The 19698-nt window shown below is 46.7% G+C and overlaps 1 protein-coding gene across 5 annotated transcripts in view; it reads left to right on the forward strand.

The window, feature by feature from the left end:
• The window catches only part of SLC23A2 (solute carrier family 23 member 2), a 136487-nt gene that overhangs the window by 93697 nt on the left and 23092 nt on the right, over nt 1-19698 (forward strand). For all 5 annotated transcript variants that reach the window (XM_028118656.2, XM_028118659.2, XM_028118660.2 and 2 more), the window contains 3 exons: nt 9565-9653; nt 10691-10761; nt 11702-11883. In XM_028118656.2, the coding sequence (XP_027974457.1) occupies nt 9565-9653; nt 10691-10761; nt 11702-11883 (342 nt within the window). The remainder of the gene's footprint in view (nt 1-9564; nt 9654-10690; nt 10762-11701; nt 11884-19698) is intronic.

Raw genomic sequence — 19698 nt, forward strand, 5'->3', positions numbered from 1 at the left:
GATGCAGTGGGTGCACAGGCCCTTCACTTTGAGAAAGCTGGGAGGACCACGGGTCTAAAGCAGAAGACGGGTCTAAAGCAGAAGACGGAGGAAAGTATCAATGTCCCTGACCTGTGGGCTGTGACCAGGTTGTCCCTCCTCCTCATTTCACACAGGCACCCTGGTGAAGAGTAGTGCGCTGTTCCTGGAAACCTGTTTCAGGCCATTAAAATAACCAAAAATGGTTGGGAACCAGTGGAGCAGATGCGCGCCTTTGCATGAGCTCCAAGTGCCAGCTTTAGGGTGCTGTGCAGGGAAGGCTCCTTTGGGGGCATGTCGCCCCAGGTGGGGCTGGCTGAGGCCACTGCTTGTGTGCTGCAGACCCTCCTCCCTTCCCTGTATACCTTCCCGTGCAGGGAGTGCTTTCCTTTCCTCCGGGGACCATGACTGTTGGGAAGTGGCAGTCATGGGTCTCAGCCCCTGATGCCAGGTGACTCCTGTGGCTTTAGTGCTTCCCAGAGCCTCTGCCTGCTGGGGGCAGTCATTCCACTGCCTCCCTCCTCCCACCCTGGTTTTTCCTTCTTCCTCCTGCCCTTTGACCTTGACCCCCTGCACTTCGCTTTCGACAAGGCCTTCATTGTTGAGTTGCCTCAGGTGAGGTTTCAACAGTTCTCATTTTGGTTAGTTTGTGATGTCAATCCCGGGAACTCCTCAGGCTTGTTCCAAGAATTAATGCAGAGCTTTGAAATCCCGAGAGATCAGGGCAAGTTTGTTCAGATCTCCCCCCCCTCCCCCCGCGCCCCCAATGTTAGCCAGCTGGCAGCGGTGTTGCCTTCCTGGCTTCAGAGAGGACTCAGCTGATGCATTACCTTGGCTGCTGCTGCCTCCTAAAACAGAGGCCAAGTCTCGGTACAGCGCTGAGCTTCCCAGAGTCCTCACCCCTCACCCTGGGTGTCACTGCAGAGCTGGGGGTGAAGGAGGACCCTTGAACCCTGCCCCTCATGTGCCACACCGACCTTCCCCACGGTGTGGCAGGTGCTGTGTTTCGGGGTTACCTCAAGAGGCGCCTGGGGCCAAAGACTGGGGAGGCCTCACTCTGCGCTTTCCCACAAAAGAAAAGACTGCAGGTGGGCTGGCCCCTTCCCAGAGGAGTCCCTCCAGTCCTTCACAGGACTGCTGCAGGCATGCAGAGCCTTTCTTTGCTGAGAAATGGTAGGGATTGGGCCAAGAGCATCCTACTAACTGGTGCGGCAGCCTGTTCAGTAACCAGATTGTCTGTCCTGAAGAGGGCGCTCCCCTGTCTCTCACCTCCCTGAGTTCTTGGGGCCTGTCCGTGGTATGTGCTCACTGAGTGCCGCAGGATACCTCCAGCTCTCAGGTCTGGGGCTTTGAACTCTTAACTGTTCATAAAACTTACAGAGGTGGAGGGAGGCAGTGCTTAGATTGGGGATGGCGGGGGATTGGGATGTCTGCCACATCGTTTCCGTATATGTATTTGTGGTGTACGTGCAGTTTTTTGAACTACTTTAAAGTTGTAGATAGCATGCCTGCTCACCCAAAAACACTCTCCTAGGACTGAGGATCCCCTGTGTGACCCTTTACCACACCCAAGAGCAGTGTCGTTCCACTATACCATCTAAAATGCATGCTATTTAATTTCCCAGGTTGTCCCTAAAATATCTTCCATGTCTCCCTGATCCCAGATGCAGTCCAGGTCATGTGGCACATTTGTTTATTGTGTCTGTCTTGGTCTCTTAATAATAAGCTGTCCTCCCATTTTTCCTCCATAGTGTTGCCTTCCTAAAGCGCCCAGGCCAGTTGTCTTGTTGAGCATCCAGTGGTCTGAATTTGTCCGATTGTGTCTTTGAGGTGGTATTTGAGTTTTTACACAATCCCCCTTCTCTGTTGTAAACTGGGGGATGGGGCCAGAGGCTCAGTTGATTCAGGGTGAACATGTTTGCCAAAATGACCTTGCGCTTGACAGTCTTTCATATTCTGTCACAGGAAGCAGGCATGTAGTAGCATGTTGCAGGGTTTTCCCCTAAATAAAAAAAAATGACTGTCCATTTGACTCAAATTTTGGGTAACAGGTTACAGAACTAGGAGCCAATGAGAACTTGAAGGTAATGACCTTGGAGGGAGCTTTGCCTCGGTCCCCTAGCCAGCTGTATTGGGGAGCTTTGGCCTCAGAGCAGGCCTCACTCCTTTTCCACTGTTTTCCAGCCTTGTGACCTTGGACAAGCCGCCTGGTCTCTCAAAGCCCCCTTCCCTCATCTGTAAAATGGTAATTAATAATGGTGAAATGGTTAGCTTCAAATGAGATAATGCCTGGAACCTGTCCACACCTGCCTGTTTGCTTTCATTATTTTAGTGGGCCTTCTGGAAGGGGAAGGAGGCAGGCGGATGCAGGGGAGGTGGGAGGTGGGGGTGGGGTGCAGTGGGCAAGGGCTAGCTCTCTGGCTGAGCAGCATGTCCTTGATGCATATAGCAGTTGGTTGAGTGCACTCCTCGGCCACACTACCAGCATCCTCTGGCCAGGATGGGCCCCTGAATCTGTCTCAGGCCATCAGAAAATGGTTAGAGCACTTCATCCACTCCCCCTGTGCCCTGGGCACCTGCCATCTCTCCGCTGAGGCTGCCCTAGGTTAGCTCCTTCAGCACTGGCTTTTCCAGGGGATTCCCCTTTCAGTTGACATGCTGTTTCTCTCTGAGGATTTCAGATGCTCCCGGAGACTAGGAGACAGGCAGAGTCCTCTTAGTACATGGGGGAACTTAACAAGTTCAGTTCTCCACAGAAATGTTTTAGGCTAACAAACTTGACTGGAAATAGTTGATACTATCATGCTTCACATGTAGGCAGAAGAAAAGGCAGAAGACATGAACAGATCACAGAAAAGTCCTTCTCTGTATGTAAGAATAAGTCAGTTTATAATAATAACAGAATATAAACTAACACTACCCTGAGACACCACTTCTTACCTTTGTCAGATTCACAAAAAATAAAAATTTTGATGAGCCACTCTGATGGCAAGACTATGGGAGAACAGGCATTCTTATACATTGCTGTCAGGAGTGAAAATAGTTCAACTCTTACAAAGAAGAATTTTACAATATCTAGAGTACGTATGCATTTACCATTTGATCCAGCAATCCCACTTGTAGAAACTTACTCTGAAGATACTCTCCCACAAGTGCAAAACAAGGCCCAAAAGTTACTTATTGCTATATCATTTGTAATGGCAAAATATTTAACAACTCAAATGCCTGTCTGTAGGAGACTGGCTGCTATTTGTACATTGCACAGTATAGTCCCATGCAGCCCTGAGAAAGAATGGGGAAGATCTCTGTAATCTGGTATAGAGTAAGTTCCAGGATATGTAGAAAAAAACAAGTTGCAAAGAAGTGTGAGTGCATGCATGAAGGAATAAGGATAAGTTAGGAATGAAGGAAAATGGTTAACTATAGGGAGTAGCTGGGGATGGGGTGGAGAGGATGGGATGGGAGTGAGACTTTCCTGGTATATCTCTCTCTATAGTTTGATTTTTTTTTTTTAAGATTTTACTTATTTATTTGTCAGAGCACAAGCAGCAGGCAGAGGGAGAAGTAGGCTCCCCACCGAGCAGGGAGCCTGATGTGGGACTTGATCTGGGATCATGACCTGAGCTGAAGGCAGACACTTAACCAACTGAGCCACCCAGGCGCCCCTGTATGGTTTGATTTTTAAACTGTACATATGTTCAGCATACTCAAAACATAAATCTAAATGGATGAAGAAAAGCAAATCCTAAAACTGAATTACAGAAACACTTAAGCCTAACTATATGTCAAATTGCTAACCACAGAGAAAAGAATTCATTCACAGACTTCAGAACACAGTACTTTATATGCCCTGGATGGGAGGTATTTTAAGGACAAAATAGAAATCTTAATAGTCTTTTTTTTTTTTTTAAAGAGTTTATTTATTTATTTGACAGAGAGCGCACAAGCAGGTGGAGCGGCAGGCAGAGGCAGCCTCCCCACTAAACAGGGAGCCTGACTCGGGGCTCGATCCCAGGACCCTGAGATCATGACCTGAGCTGAAGGCAGACGCTTAACCAAATGAGCCACCCAGGTGCCCCAAAATATTAATAGTCTTAATAATCTTAGTAGTCTTGTTAGTAGTGATTTTGGTGTAATTCTGCACTGTATGATGTTATAGGATAAAGCAAATGAATAGTATGTTGATGATGAAAAATCAGGGCACTCAGTATAGGAAAAGGAGAGGTACAAGTATGGAAAGAAAGGTAATCCAGGGGTACTGGGCTGAGCTATAGGTGTCACTGTGATCCCACAATTCAAAAATGAATCCTAGCTCTGTTCACTAACTAAATGCCGCCCCAGTAACCGTGAGCCCACCTGGTGTTCCATCTTGGTTTCTAAATCCCATTCTCCATTAAAATGAACTGGGCTTTCTGGAGTAGTGGTTGACTCCAGGGCTAGGACTGAGAAAAGTGCATGTTGACCGTGGAGCATTTTGTGCCAGAAAGCAAAGACCTGCTCAAAGAATAAAGGGGGGGGAGGGGGAGAATCATGTCATAAAGAAGGGGAACCTGCTTGAACAGGCTGCTTTGGGCAAGTTTTAGACAGTTTATTAAGAACAATAGTTATAGAAGTGAATTACAAAACTAAATAAAAAAGGAATTCATGCATCTCCAGTGATGTTCAAAAAAAAAAAGAGGGAGACAAAGTTGAACAAAAAGGCAAGCTCTTCTTTACAAAAGGCCACTAATTAAATGCGGGTAGAATGATCAAATGGAAAAATGTAGTTTTTAAACCTATGTAAGAATGTTAATAAGCTAGTGGTAATATAATATTCACATAGTCTAAGAATCACCCTATAGGTAATTTATTAATTACAAAAGGAAAAAGGTCCTTTTTATATGGAGATTTCCAGCAGTTACTGCCCTAACCGAGCTTTCCCACCTCGTGGGACAACCGGGCAGACCTCCTTCCTGATGGGATGCTCTAAGAAGTGCACGACACCTGAGCAGTGTCGTGGTTAGAGCACTTCATCCACTCCCCCTGCGCCCTGGGCACCTGCCATCTCTCCACTGAGGCTGCCCTAGGTTAGCTCCTTCAGCTAGGCAACTCTAATTGAGTTGCCTTTGACAAACTGTGTTTTGCTTTTCTTTAAGGGAATTAGGGATATACATTCCTGATGGCAGATTCAATTTTAAAACTATAGCTCCTTGAGGTGAAATCTGTTCTCTGTTTCTTAGAGATTATTTTAAAATTGGGCTCCCATTTAGACTCAAGGATATATTTATTTGATAGCGAAAAGTTTTGCATGAACTGAATTGTTTTCTTGGTAGATCGAGGAAGCCAGGCACACACTGCACTTTCTTTGTTGGCGAACTGTTTGTTTTACTCATTTTCATTAAATGAGTCAGTTCTGGGGAGATAACATTTCCTACCTTCAGGTGCTGCTTGTAGGGGCCCACCCCCCCTTTTAAACTTTTTAAAGACATTTTTCCTCATGATACCAGGGAGGATTGCTAGCCCCCGGGACCTGGGGGAGTTGTCTGGTTTTGTCTGGAAAATTCATGCACATTTGACTCGGTGTCCTCTCTACCCAGTGCTTTTAATCTTTACCCCCCACCCCCCAAAAAAAGTCCTTTCCCTGATTTGCAGTTAAAATCAACATGGCAGAAAGACTTCTTATTTCTAGTCTAATAAAATTCTTGAAGAATAGCATTTGTAAACAGTGCCTTTAAGTCATTCATTAATTGCTAAGTGGAAGTTGGTGCTGGGGACACAGTGATGATGGGTGAATGGCCCTGTTCCGGCCCCGTGGGGAGAGGGGCGGGTCCACAGGCCGGGAGCTGGGCACAGATGGCTCAGATGATACCACGGGAGCCCATAGAGGCCGAGGTGCGTGCGCAGACCTGCCCTGGGCTGGCCGGTCACTGGAGCCGACGCGGCAGCTTGAACAGCAGAGATGCACCGACCATGGAGTCAGGCCACAGCCTGTCGGAGTGCCTTTAGAGGATGTTTTGGGGTTAAGGTCACCTTCCCCAGTTCCCCCAAAGTGGTCCTTTCTGAGCAGGATTGCCCTTGCCTCCTGGCCCAGGGTGGGGCGGTTTGCCCTTGGGCCGCCCTGACCTTGACTACATTGGCCCCCACCCACAATCGGGTCCCTGCTGTTCTCGGAGGATTCCTGGGGCTGCAGTGTGGCTCGGATTTGTGCCTGTTCTGCTCTCTGCCTGGGCTCCTCTTCGTAGCCCCTCCCATGGGCGGTGAAGTGCTTCTGGCCCTTTAGTTTAGGTCGGGGACTGCTCCTACAGACGTCCCCAGCTTCGTGTTTGGCCCTGACTAGCTGTGTCCTTCACATGGCAGAAACTCCACGGCAGCCTAGGGGTTGTTTTTTCCGTTGTCGTAAAACAGTAAATCCCTTCACTGGCACAGGGGTAGTCTGTCTTTGTGGTGCCCGGTGCCTCAGCTTCACCCAGAAATGATTGTTCGAAATGCAGATTGGAGGCCTCATCCGAGACTCTGATGAACCAGGCCTGGGTGAGATGCAGCACCCCCGGGATCCTAAAGCAGCTTCCTGGCAACTTGTAGGGTGACTTGCAGAAATCATGGCCAGAAAGTCCTGAGTTGTAGGGGAACACACTTTGAATCTGAAGAAGGAGATCCTGGAATGTTTTCTGGAGGAGGTAGTATTTTCTCTGTGCCTTGAATGAGGAATAAAAATTGAACATTGGAAGTGAGTTGCTGACTGAGAAGAGCAAAGGCTCAGAGGCAAGAAGCTGGAGTGCAGATCTGTGAAGGGGCTGGTGGTGAGGAGCCTGGGGCCCAGGGCTCTGGTCTTCTGGGTTTGGAGGAGGAAATGGGGTTCCTCCAGCAGAGTTTTAAAGAAAATCTGGGCTTAGGTTAGATTTTTCTCCATCCTAAGGCTAGAGCCCGACATGGGAATGTGTCACCATAAAGGTGCCTGTCTGCTCAGATTTCTTCCTCTTAACGTCTAGTGACACTATGAACCTTAAAAACTTATTTGCAAAAAACCCACCACCTCTTCCCATGTTTCAGATAATACTTTCCCTATACCCTGGGGTGGCAAACTTTTTCTGTAAAGGGACAAGCAGTAAGCATTTGGGCTCTGTGGTCTCTTGTGACTACTAGACCTCCACCATTGTAGCCCCAAAGCCGCTGCAGACAGCGGGCAAATAAATGGGAGTGGCTATGTCCCGGTAAAACCTTTCTCACAAAGACAAGTTGTTTGCCAGATTGGGTTCATGGGCCAGTTTGCCAGCCCATGGTGTAAAGAAAGGCAGTTTGATTCGTTTCTTCCCAGCCGTCAGGACAAAGTAAAAGAGCAGGCAGTCCTGCCTGCGTGGGGAGCCCAGGGACCCGAGGTGGTGATGGGTGTGTGACCGAAGTGCAGAGATGAGCCCTGTGCAGACAGACAGACAATCAGCTGTCTGCTGGGGAAGGGCTTCAAAAAGCCCCTTCAGCAGCTGAGAATATCTAGTGCTTTATCCTCCTCCATCTTTTTCTCGGAAAATTGGCTTTGTATTTAGGGAAGTTCTTGTTTGATGAATTAATAAGCTCTCGTCACAGTTTTCCCTAAGAATCTTTCTGTCAAGCCGCTGATTGTCACTGCCAGTGTGGAGACCACCCTTAACTGCTGGGGTGCTTCTGCTGCTGACTCTCCAGCGGCCGCCGCCCTCCCACTGGTGCTGCGTGGGGCAGGTAGTGTGTGTGGGCTGAACCGTGAACGTGTGAGCATCCTGGGAGCCTGGGGCAGCACATGTGGGGATTTTCTATTACCCCTCACTTTCCAAAAGAATGCAGGGTCCCGGTTGCTTGAAATGAGGGAGCTTCTTTGCAGCTGTGTTCTCAGGACCTTTGGTCATGTTTAAGCCATAAAATGTTTGCCCTGACAGGTGCCCAGGTGATGGTCAGGTCCAGACGAGGCCGGGAATAGTTCATGTCCCCGGGAGTGGAACCCAGAGCCAGTCTTCACTTTCCTATCCAGTGAGTCATCCAGTGCAGTGTCGATTGCACTATTCCTAGGACAGGTCTCTAAATACAATCCACATTACGTGGCCCGGGGATGTGTTGCTGGAAATCTGAAACGATAGTAAAGTTGATGTTATTTGGGCCATTTGAGGTGGCATCCATTGATCAGGTGTTGACCTCTCTTTGCCCTTTTAGGGCATTTCTGAAAAGTTACCAAATCAAACCGTGTTTTCCTTTAGTATACATTCCCGCTTCAGGTGGCCTTCACTCCCACTTTTGACGGTCCTGTGCTGCCCCTCCAACAGCTGGATGGTTGGTGGAGGGCGTGCCCATGTGAGTGACGGCCAGCAACGCATCTGGTCTGTACCGTGCAGCCCGCCTGCCTCTACACCCTAGAACCAGCATCCTGTCTACTCTTTTCAATTGATTTCATTGCATGATTTAAAACAGGAGAACAAGAGATCTTGAGGCCCATGTCTGGCGCAGAGAGGTGTGTGCCAGCTCTGGGCTTGTAACGTGGCTACGTACCCTTGAGCCAGAGCCACCTTCTCTCAGCCCATTTCCTGTTCCAGTCAGGGCAGGACGTGCTGTCAGAGTGTGGAGCGGCGCGCGTGCCGGGTGCCCGTCCACTGGCCAGGATGCTGATACAAGGCTGCTGGGGAGTATTTCAGAAGGATCTGGACATCTGGGAGTTCCCAGCCCCGCCAGCAGAAGGAGTCATTTTTATATTCCACCCGGAAAATGTTAAAAATAGCAATCAAGTTCTTATGTTAGCCTGTAAAGCTACCTTCATACAACGGTAGCTGAAATGCTGTACACTGAAAAATCTTTTGAATTTGAGTAGCTCAGGTGTTCAGAAAGTCAACATGGAGTATCTAAAATGTAATTGAATGGTGGCATTTGAGGACTGTAGGCAGGAGATTAAACAGAGTCCACATGCTTTCTGGGTTCTTTAAAAATAAGGTTTAGAACGCTCTCTGAGTATTTTTTATGATTAAGCAGGCTATTATATATGCTGTTGATTTGTAACTTAAAGTTTTCCTTTCCTCAGTAACTCTAGATCACTAACATGATTATGACGCTTATCCTCTAGGATTTAGGGCAGTTTTTGATTTACAAAATGGAATGCCAGGGGGAGATAGATTTTTTTTCCTGTGATAACCAATAAGGATGTGAAAGGGAGGAGGAGGAGGGTGGTAAATTGGAAGACACACTGGTGTTTAAGAAGGAGCTCACAAGCTCAGCAGGAAAGCGAGACTCCTGAAGGCCCGACATCCCCCACCCCCGAGGGGAAAGGTGGTGATGGCAGGGCCTGGTGTTGGGGTGTGGGCGCTGACCACAGGGCTCCACCGAGGCCCATGCAGGGCTGTGTGTGGGGAGCAGCAGGAGGGGAGGATGGAGAAGCCGGCGGCCCTGGCCGCATGCGGAGGAGATCTGTGTGGACTGGGGCTCTTTCTCCCGAGCGTGCCTGCATTTACTCATTGTGCTGTGTGTCTATGGAAAAGACTTGTTAAGCTGTCAAATCGTGAACTACCTCGGTAGTTCCTGATGCCGTGATCATGGTTTTGGTCTCGTTTCTTTTAGGTTACCCCTGTTTCAGGCCAGTGCTTTTGCATTTCTGGCCCCTGCTCGAGCCATCCTGTCTTTAGATAAATGGAAATGTAACACCACAGGTAACTGCAGTTATTTCCACGTACGTCATTGGGGTCCCTCAGCGCAGGTGATAGAAGGGAGGCCTGGACGTGCTGCCCACGGCAGCCTTAAATCCTTTCCGGAATCGGGCACAGAACACACAAACCAACAAACTGCTTAAAACACTCCAGTCTGTGGATCGTGTTTCTGTCTCTCTCTCTCTCTCCCCACTCGTTCCTCCCTAACCCCAGAGCAAGTAAGGACCAGAAAGGACCTCATTTCTCTATGCTAATGAAGTTGATAAATACGGGAATGGACTAGAACAACATTTGTGCTATTTTTCTGCCTCTTTCTTTCAGTGGATTTTATGAACCACCAGTAATCACTCTCTTTGCTGCATCAGCTTCCCTTCTCTGAACCATCTCTGCTTTTGAAGGATCTGGCTGCTTTGGTTTTCTGCAAATGACTTTTACCACCGCCCCCTGCCCCGCCCCGCCCATTTAGTGATCACAGAGATCCTTAAATAACCCGATAAGGTCAGGAAAAAATCAGATAGGGGGTTTGAGAAAATCAGATAGACCTGTTGTACTCTCAAAATACTGTTACACTTTCCGGTTCTAGGAGCAAAGTTTTCCAACCTTCATTTCCTTCCTTGCTCCTAGGAGTTAATTTGTGACCACTGATTTGATTTAGGAACTGGAAAAGGCCCTCTGTTTTCTCTAGGTTTTAAAAACCTCAATCAGCAACCTTGCTCTCAGGCATTTCAGTTAGCTTAGCTGCTTGCAAAGGTTGGTCTTTGTGTGAGTCTGGCACTAGCAATGTGCATCCCCAGTTCAGTCAGCTTTTGACACACTGGGAGCTCTCAGTCGATGAATAAATTTGGTTACATTAGCGCTGGGGACTCCACCTTTCAGTATGGTAAGCCATACTGTTGTAACTTGAATTTTAGGGATGGGTATTTTATACAAATGTACTTAAAATAGGGAAGAAATTTCTCCTTACAAAGAGTAAAATGAATATATCCTGTGAAACATCAGTGTCACTCCAAAAAAATGTTGTCTCTGTTTTTGTTTTCAAGATGTTTCAGTGTCCAATGGAACCACAGAGCTGCTACACACAGAGCACATCTGGTACCCCCGGATACGTGAGGTAAAAGATGAACATTGTCTGCTTGGGGCTTCTTTGTGTTTCTTCCCCGCTTCACTGTTGGCTGTGCCCAAGAAATTGTATTTACTTGCGCTAAGCCCTCCTTTTCCTTTTCAACTTCTGACATGTTTATTTCTGTTGTGAAACTAAACTTAGATTGACATCACCATAAATAAAGCGTGCAGAAATGCTTTGTGCAACCAGGCAGTGTTGTTTCTTGCCCTTCATCCCCCCCCCCCCACCATGCACAGACCAGACTTACATCCTCCAGCGTAACTGGCCCGTTACCAGCTCCCTCGTAAGGAGCGACAGAGGCTGGCCTACGGGCAGCAGAACTCTTCATTCCTGCCTGCGTTTGCCCATGTGTGTGGGAAGAATTAAAGCTTATTGTCTGCTCTGGTGCACTTGAATAGAACAGGGCACGGGAGTCCTTAGCCGTGAAGAATGGCTGACCGTTTATCCAGATCTCCCCAAACCTGGAAGATCTTTCACCATTAGTTCAGAATGGGCGCAGATACAGCCATTCTCCACAAAAGAAGCGTTCCTTTGGAATTTGTGTCAATAGCACTTCCTTCTAAATGTCCCTCAGGGACTCACTCTAGAATCTGTGCTGGAGTGTTCCTCTGAGGCTGGCTTTGAATGTCCCATGTCTTGAGCGGGAGTCATAAATCTCTCACTTATCTGTGGGGAGGCAGGTTGGCTGTACATGTATCAGTGCCCGTTTCTGTAACGCTCCTATGTCAACCATGTCGTTCGTAGGTTGGCTAGACCCGACTCACCCCACTGGTTTCTTTTGAGGCCTCGGGGAATTTTCCAGCTGTGTCATGCCTGTTAGGTAGTAACTCACTGCTTGGCAGAACTGTCCGGTGTGGTTGCGGGTGACATTTGGAGTCTACGATCTACAAGCATCTCACTCTCCTGTCTGTGCCCTCTCTCGCTCCAGATCCAGGGTGCCATCATCATGTCCTCACTGATAGAAGTGGTCATCGGCCTCCTCGGCCTGCCTGGGGCTCTGCTGAAATACATCGGGCCCCTGACCATTACGCCCACGGTGGCCCTCATCGGGCTGTCTGGCTTCCAGGCGGCAGGAGAGAGAGCGGGGAAGCACTGGGGCATCGCCATGCTGTGAGTTCTCTAGACCACTTAGCACGGACTGTCAGCACCTCCCCTTCCCACACCTAGCGGCAGCCTCGTGGGGTATTTTGAGCATTTACGCAGACCTTAGGAGATGGGTTTTTTGTTTTGTTTGGTTTTAAGTAAGAATAATCTGACAGTTTAAACTTGATTTGTTTCTTACCAGAAAGTTATTGAAGGGTTTAAGACCCAGCGGTTGGGAAGTGACATGCAGTCAAGGTATTCCAAAGACCTGTTTGGCAGTGATGTGTAGAGGGAGGGTTGTAAGGTTTCACGCTTTAGGAAGGGGGTGTAAGATGGTGATGCCATTAGTTTTTAACTTCTGAGGTCATGCCAAGTCTCTTGCACATGAATGGAGATACCAAGAAGCCAATCCTTTAGATGAGACTCAAAAAAACCTTCCAGGTTGGCAGGAGACAGGGATGCTGCAGGAGGGTGTGTTGGCATTGAAGGAGACATGACTCCCCAGGCTCCTGCCAACACCTGTCGGGAGGTCGTGGCCCCTGCTAGAGTCCTGACAGTTACAGCTGGTCCTTCAGCATGGAAGTGCAAGTCCATTAAAGATGTCATTTACCCCTCAGTGTGTAGTCAGTAAAGACATCCAGGACTTTGATAATGTTATAAGATTGATTAGTAGAGCCATAGAACTCTGTATACCACAAACAGAACCCGCATTCTTTTTGTGTGCCTGGAGAGCACATGAAAGAGTTGATATTGTCCTAGGGAAATGGTGCAAAACCTGGAATTTTGCCAACCAGTGAAATTTCTAAAATAAATAATAGAAGGCAATTTCCAGTTGTTTTTGTCTTATGAAGTCTTCTGTAATTATTAAACAGCATGTGGCACTTCTTGAGCCTCTGCATTAGTAGTGCTTTACCAAACACTCGTATACATCGTAAGTTAAGGTAAGTACCAGTGTTATCCCTATTTAACAGCAAAAGAAGCAGAGGCACAAGATACAAAGTTCATTGCCTAGGCTCGCACAGCTAGTAAGTGGCTGGGATGGTTTTCAGAACCCAAATAGTCTGACCAGAATTTACTCTGTAATACTTAATCCAGCCTGTCTGTGTTGGAACAAGTAAAGCGCATCCTTGCGAAATTATAATCCACCTATCCTTACAAATTAAGGTATGTGAAAATGTCCAGGATTGTTCTTAATTTTCTCATTTCACTGAAGGTTGGTCAGTATTGCCCACACCAGCATGAGTGTGTAGAAGGGCATGGAAGAATGTTTGTTCAGTGAAATGCAGGAAGTTCCAAGAAGGAAAAGATGTAATTACCATCATACAGTAAAGTTAAAAACCAACAGTGAAAGGGTGAGCAAAACCCCCAGAGCACTTAAAAGCTGGAAAGCACTGTTATAAATCACTCCTAGTCAGAGGGGAAATTGAAACTTCACAGTTGCTGATAATTTAGAAGATGATGGTGAGAACCGACCAATCCCATAGAGTAGTCAGAATTGTTCTCAAAAAAAATGCACCATCTTGGGGCACCTGGGTGGCTCATTCGGTTAAGTCTGCTCATCCATCTCCCTCTGCTCTCCCTTCACCACTCTCTCTCTCAAATAAATTTAAAAATCTTTTTAAAAAATCCACACAATCTTAAAGGCAAAGTACATGAAGAGCTTATCTCTAGAAACTAGTAAAACAGGATAAAAATGAGCCTAATGGAGGCAGGGGACCAAAAATCAATACAGATACAAAAATACAGAAGAAATAGAAGTGAAAAATCCCAACATTGGTTCTTTGGAAAATAACATGTGGACACGCTTCTGGCAAGGCTAACTGAGCAGAGAAGGGAGTGAATGCACAAATAGAGGATAAAGCCTTAGGTCCAGGGAGGAAGAGTTCTAGCTGTGTTCCCTGTCCCCGCCTTTAAAAACAACAGCAGCAAATCAATAAAATGGGTGGTTTCCAGAAAAGCATAAAAACCAAAACAGACTTCTCCTCACCCTGATCGCTAAATGTCGGGGTTCCTCAGAACCTGGTTCTGGATCGCTTCCCTGCCACATGCTTTTCCCCTGGGGGACCCTGTCTAGGACGACCCCAGCAAGCCTCTGGTATGCTGGTGACTTCCAAAGAAGCCTGCAGCCCAGACCTCTGGACACCAGACTTAAACTCCAAGCCCTGGCCTGCACGCTCCAGGTGTTGTGACACAGGACACCTCAAACTTCAGGGGGAGAAAGTGTCAAGCTTTTGACTCCCTCCCTCCCCAAACCAGCCCCCCCCCCTCCGGCCATCTTGCTCTCAGCCAGGGCCACGACACACATCCAGCTGATGAAGCCAGAAGCCCTGCAGTTGTCCTTGATTCTTTGCTTTCTCTCTCTCCCCACGTGCAAACCATCTTTCTGCATCACCTCCAGGTCCAGTCCCACCACTCGACAGTCCTCACCCTTGTTCATTGCTTCCAAACTGGTCTTCAGCTTCTCTCCTGCTCCCTTCCTGCCCTGTGAAGTGCTTGGCCACACTCTGCTCCTTACTCCTCCTTTTGAAACTCTTAATTGGACACAAGCTAGGATTTCGGAAGCTTGTAGGTCTTTTTGTTGTCTGTGTCTGAAACCTCCCTCACTGTCCCTCGTTCTATTTACATTTCGTGCCTGGGCACTTGGGGCCTTTTCACTCTGGAATCTCAGCTGTTTGGGGGGTGGGGTGGTAAATGATCTTGAATTATTTCATGGATGCCTTCCTCCCCTCTGTTCCTGCTTGTCCCTTTCTGGAACTTTTAGAATGTTGGACCTCCCAGACCCTTCCTCTGCTTTCCATTTCTTCATTTTTTTCCTCTATTCATGAGAAAATTTCTCGGTTGTATCTGTGCATCCACTGTCAAGCTTTTCCTTTCTGCTTTCATGTTTTTTAGTTTCCAGCCAGCTTCTTTTGTACGTGGGATGCCAGCTCTGCAAGGCTTTCGCTCAGCGCTGGTCCCCACGGCACCTCCAGCGCCTGGCCCACCACCTGTCACAGAGCAGGTGTTGAGTAAGCACCTCATAATAAGAAAGGAGGAATGGGGCTTGTGAGTACACCCCTGACCACAGAAGAGGCAAGAATGCTGTCAAAGGATTTTATCCCTAAAAAGTGGTCTGGGCTCCAGTGGTTAGTGAGTATATTATATTTCAAGGAAGGGCAAATGCCTACACTGGGTAAGTAGTTCTGGCACTTTGAGAAACCAGGGAAACTTCCCAGCCAGTTTTATCTAAATGGCAGATTCTGACAGAGCTAATACCAAAGGGACAGCCTGGTTCAACATTTCCTTTCCTCCCTAGAGTTGGTGTCAAGCCTCAAGCTTAGTTCAGATATGTTTAGGTAGTAGCGTGCTAAAGCTCAGCATCTTTCTGTACTTTAAGTCTCCTTGTGATCTTTTAAAATGGTAGTGTGCAGAAGACCCTTTTCAGAAAAAGGCCTTAGTGTCCAGCTCTGCACACACAATTTATGTTTTTAGTGCCATATCTAGTAACATATCTTGGAAGAATGTTCTTTGGAACATGGCTTGGGAAAATGCTATAGGTAATAATAAAAAAGCCGACACATTATGTGTGTCATTTTAGAAGCTCAAGGATGATTAAATATTAGAAAAATTTTATTTTTAAGATTTTATTTATTTGTCAGCGAGAGCACAAGCAGGGGGAGCGAGCAGGAAGCCCGATGCGGAGCTCCATCCCAGGACCCCGGGATCATGACCTGAGCCAAAGGCAGACGCTTAACGACTGAGCCACCCAGGTGTCCCTAGAAAATTAATAAAATTCATTATAGGCCCATGGTGGGTTTAATAATAAAAAACCATGGTGACAACTAAATCACATTCAGTCTCTATCTCTGCTGCCAACTGTTAGCAGTATGGGGATAGAAGGATCTTTCATGAATAAGATTTTTAAGTGCCTCATTCTTTAATGGTGAAAGACTTAAATATCAGTCCTGCCTGCTGAAATCAGAAACCAAGATAAGCATGTTTATTATTACCGGTATCATTTAAGGTTGTTCTGGATGTGTTAATCAGTGAATAAGAAAATAAAGTAATAAGGATCATTCCCAGAGAACTCAGAGAGAAGGGAATGGTACAAGTTGCTCTTACAAGAATTAAACTACGTTTCCGAACTTAATGCATTTTTTTTTTTTAAGATTTTATTTATTTATTTGACAGAGACACAGCGAGAGAGGGAACACAAGCAGGGGGAGTGAGAGCAGGGAGCCCGATGCGGGGCTCGATTCCAGGACCCTGGGATCATGACCTGAGCCGAAGGCAGACGCTTAACGACTGAGCCACCCAGGCGCCCCTTAATAATGCATTATTAATAACAACAATAACAATAACAGTACTATATTGTTAATACAATACTGTAGTCCTGGAAGGATAGACATTAGTAGAGCAGAACAGGAGGAATAGAAACAGAACCAAGAAGAAATTAATATTTAGTGTATGATGGCAGTCATATTGGCAATCAGTGGGGAATAGAAAAATTAGAAAAATTAGATAATTTGGAAAAAAATTTAGATTCCTGGTTTATATCAAATTACATTTCAGTTGAATTAAAGACTTAAGTATAGAAAGTAAAACAGTGAATTGTGCCAGAAGAAAATGTACATAAATATTTGATCATGGGACAGGGAAGTTTTTTTTTTAAGATTATTTATTTTTGCAAGAGAGAGAGCGGAGGGAGAAGCAGACTCCCTGCTGAGCAGGGAACCTGATGCGGGACTCCATCCCAGGACCCTGGGATCATGACCTGAGCCGAAGGCAGACATTTAACCCACTGAGCCACCCAGGGGCCCAGGAGAAGATCCTTCTTAAAGCAGATATTGAAAAGAGAAAGACTGATAGATTTTACTACCGATGCATTTAAAACTCCTATCAAAACCCACTGAAACTAAATTATAAATGAATCTGGGATAAATTTACAACAAATTCCATTAAAAAGGCTAATGTCCTTAATTTATAGTTTCACCAATCCTGGTAAAGCTACGTACGTCACTGTGTTCATATTTATGTATACAGGGCAAATACTAACTTTTCACTAGTTAATTTAATCAAGACATTTTTAACTAGTGAAAAGTTAGTATTTGCCCTGTATACATAAATATGAACACAGTGACGTACGTAGCTTTACCAGGATCGTCTGCTTTTCACCCTAACAGTTTGTTTGGGCTCTCCTCTCTAAGACTGTGTGTTTAGATCTACTCCATTCTTTGTAAAATTGCACAGTGCTAAATAGTATGAAATAGCATAGAATTTATGAAACCATTCCCCAGTTGATACTCATGCTTGTTTAAAATATTTGCTGTTGTGAACAATGCTGAAATACATACTCTTTAGTGTAAGGGATGAATGTTAAATGACAATAGTTTTTTAAATTGATGAAATTGGTAGGGATTTAAAAGTATAAGACTATGGGGCGCCTGCATAGCTCAGTCGGTTAAGCCTCTGACTCTTGATTTCGGCTCAGGTCATGATCTCAGGGTCCTGGGATCCAGCCCTGTTGGGCTCCCTGCTCAGTGGGGACCTTCTCCCTCTGCCCCTCCCCCTGCTCGCTCTCGCTCTCTGTGTCTCTCTCTCTCAAATCTTTAAAAAAAAAAAAGTATAAGACTGTACTGCGGTGAGTAGCAAGTGGATGTTTTTGATCTCTGGGTGGGATTGTAAATTCATCCAACTTTTATGTATTTGGCAGTTTGTATCAGAAGCTTTTTAATAAGAAAAAAAACTTTATAATAAGGCATTTACTCTTTGGCAGATCCATTCTAGTCCTAGGAACCTGCCGTAAGGAGATGTGTAGACAGGTGCCAGGGAGGGGTGATCTGTCACAGTTGTTTATGCCCCCAGTGTCACACCATATGGAAACTGTGTAACAAGATGTACTATGTACATAAGGTGGGATGCTAAGTAGCCAGCCACTAAGGTGCTGTTGCTGATTTCCATCTGTAGAGGTTGTGGCATTAATAGGGGCTACAAGCTAGCTGGGAAATACATTGTGAAGTCTGATTCCATTTTGGGTCAGATGATGACCTGTTTGTGCTCCAAGGGCAAGGGTAACATCAGGCAGTCCCGTGTCCCTCTCTAACCCCGGTGCCCTGGACCCGGTGACACCCTGTAAGTATCCAGGGAATGGAAGCTGTTCAGAATCTGTAGGCCAGAATGTTACATGGGTTGTTACCCAGCTGGGATGATGAGTGATCTTCAGGATTTTGTCTTTTTGCTTATCTGCCTTTTATAATTTTCCTGTATTTTAGTGTGCATTGCATTGCTTGCATAATATTTGTAAAGTAGAAGGTCAGCAAGCCAGTGGTTGGACAGAACCCTGGCCTGAGAACCTGGGGCTGGCTCATCCTTTCAGATTCTCTGGTCGGCCTAGATGTGTGAGCTCGGGCACAGCCCCCCCTTCCCCGCCCCCCCCCCCGCCCACCCCCCCCCCAACCCCGGCCCTGAGCCTCTACTCCTGCCACCTCTCTGTGATGGGACTGCCTGCCCTACCTGCTGCACAGGCTATTTGAGGATAAACATAAATTAGAAGGGGATGGGTTTTAGAGTGGCAGAAAAATGGAGTGTTCATCTGCCTAGTCCACTCGCTTCATTTTTGCTGCCAGATTTGGCCTGAGATCTGGGTGTCCTTCCTGAATTCTCTATGTGTCCCTCCTCCCCTTGTAAACATGCTTTAAAACGTGAACACCATAGTGCAGGCGATAATAGGTGGGTGTTGCCTGAAATAATGATAATAATAGACTTGGGGCCTTTTGGGATCTCATAGTGTTCACTTTGAAATAAATCAGCATTTTTTTGGAACATGAAAATTTTATGTTGATCTAAATTTAAAGTAAACCAGGGGTACCTGGGTGGCTCAGTCATTAAGTGTCTGCCTTCAGCTCAGGTCATGATCCCAGGGTACTGGGATCGAGCCTCTCATTGGGCTCCCTGCTCGGTGGGAAGCCTGCTTCTCCCTCTCCCCCTCCCCCCTGCTTGTGTTCTCTCTTTCGCCCTGTCTCTATCAAATAAATAAAATCTTTAAAAAAAAATAAATTTAAACCAGTTTTGGCACCTGTCATTACCATAACTTTTTTTTTTTTAAAGATTTATTTATTTGAGAGAGAGAATGAGATAGATCATGAGGGTCAGAGGGAGAAGCAGACTCCCTGCTGAACAGGGAGCCCAATGCGGGACTCGATCCCGGGACTCCAGGATCATGACCTCAGTCAAAGGCAGTCGCTTAACCAACTGAGCCACCCAAGCGCCCCCGTAACATTTTTTTCAAAGATTTTATTTATTTGTCAGAGAGAGAGAGAGCGCAAGCAGGGGGAGTGGCAGACAGAGGGAGAAGCAGACTCCCTGCTGAGCAAGGAGCCTGATGCAGGACTTGATCCCAGGACCCTGGGATCATCACCTGAGCTGAAGGCAGATGCTTAACAGACTGAGCCACCCAGGTGTCCCACCATAACATTTTTTTATTAAATTTCACCACCCCGGGGGAATTGGAATAGCTTGGGCACCATGTATATTTCCAGCCTCCGACAGGTACTGGCTTGATGACTTTGTGTTTGGGCTGAGACCCCCATCACCAGTGAGCAAAGCATTTGGTGGATAGGTGGGGAGAGGATGGAGTGGCATGGGCCGGTTCCCCAGCTGGCTATAGGCTACATGCCTCATTAGGAACGTGACAGTGAAACTGCACTTGACCGGCTGTCAGTGGAGCTGATAATTCCATCTCCGCAATTGGAGCTGTGCCCAGGAACAATTAAGCTGAGCTTTGACTGAGAACCCACTCTTGTGCCAGCTCTCCCTCGGGTTGTAAGTGAGAGTGCATCCCTGTGGGTGATGAAACACGTCATT

Source organism: Eumetopias jubatus, unplaced genomic scaffold, assembly GCF_037043125.1.
Source record: "Eumetopias jubatus isolate StellerSeaLion01/CBP00866 unplaced genomic scaffold, mEumJub1_p1.0 scaffold_9, whole genome shotgun sequence".
Classification (NCBI taxonomy): Eukaryota; Metazoa; Chordata; class Mammalia; order Carnivora; family Otariidae; genus Eumetopias; species Eumetopias jubatus.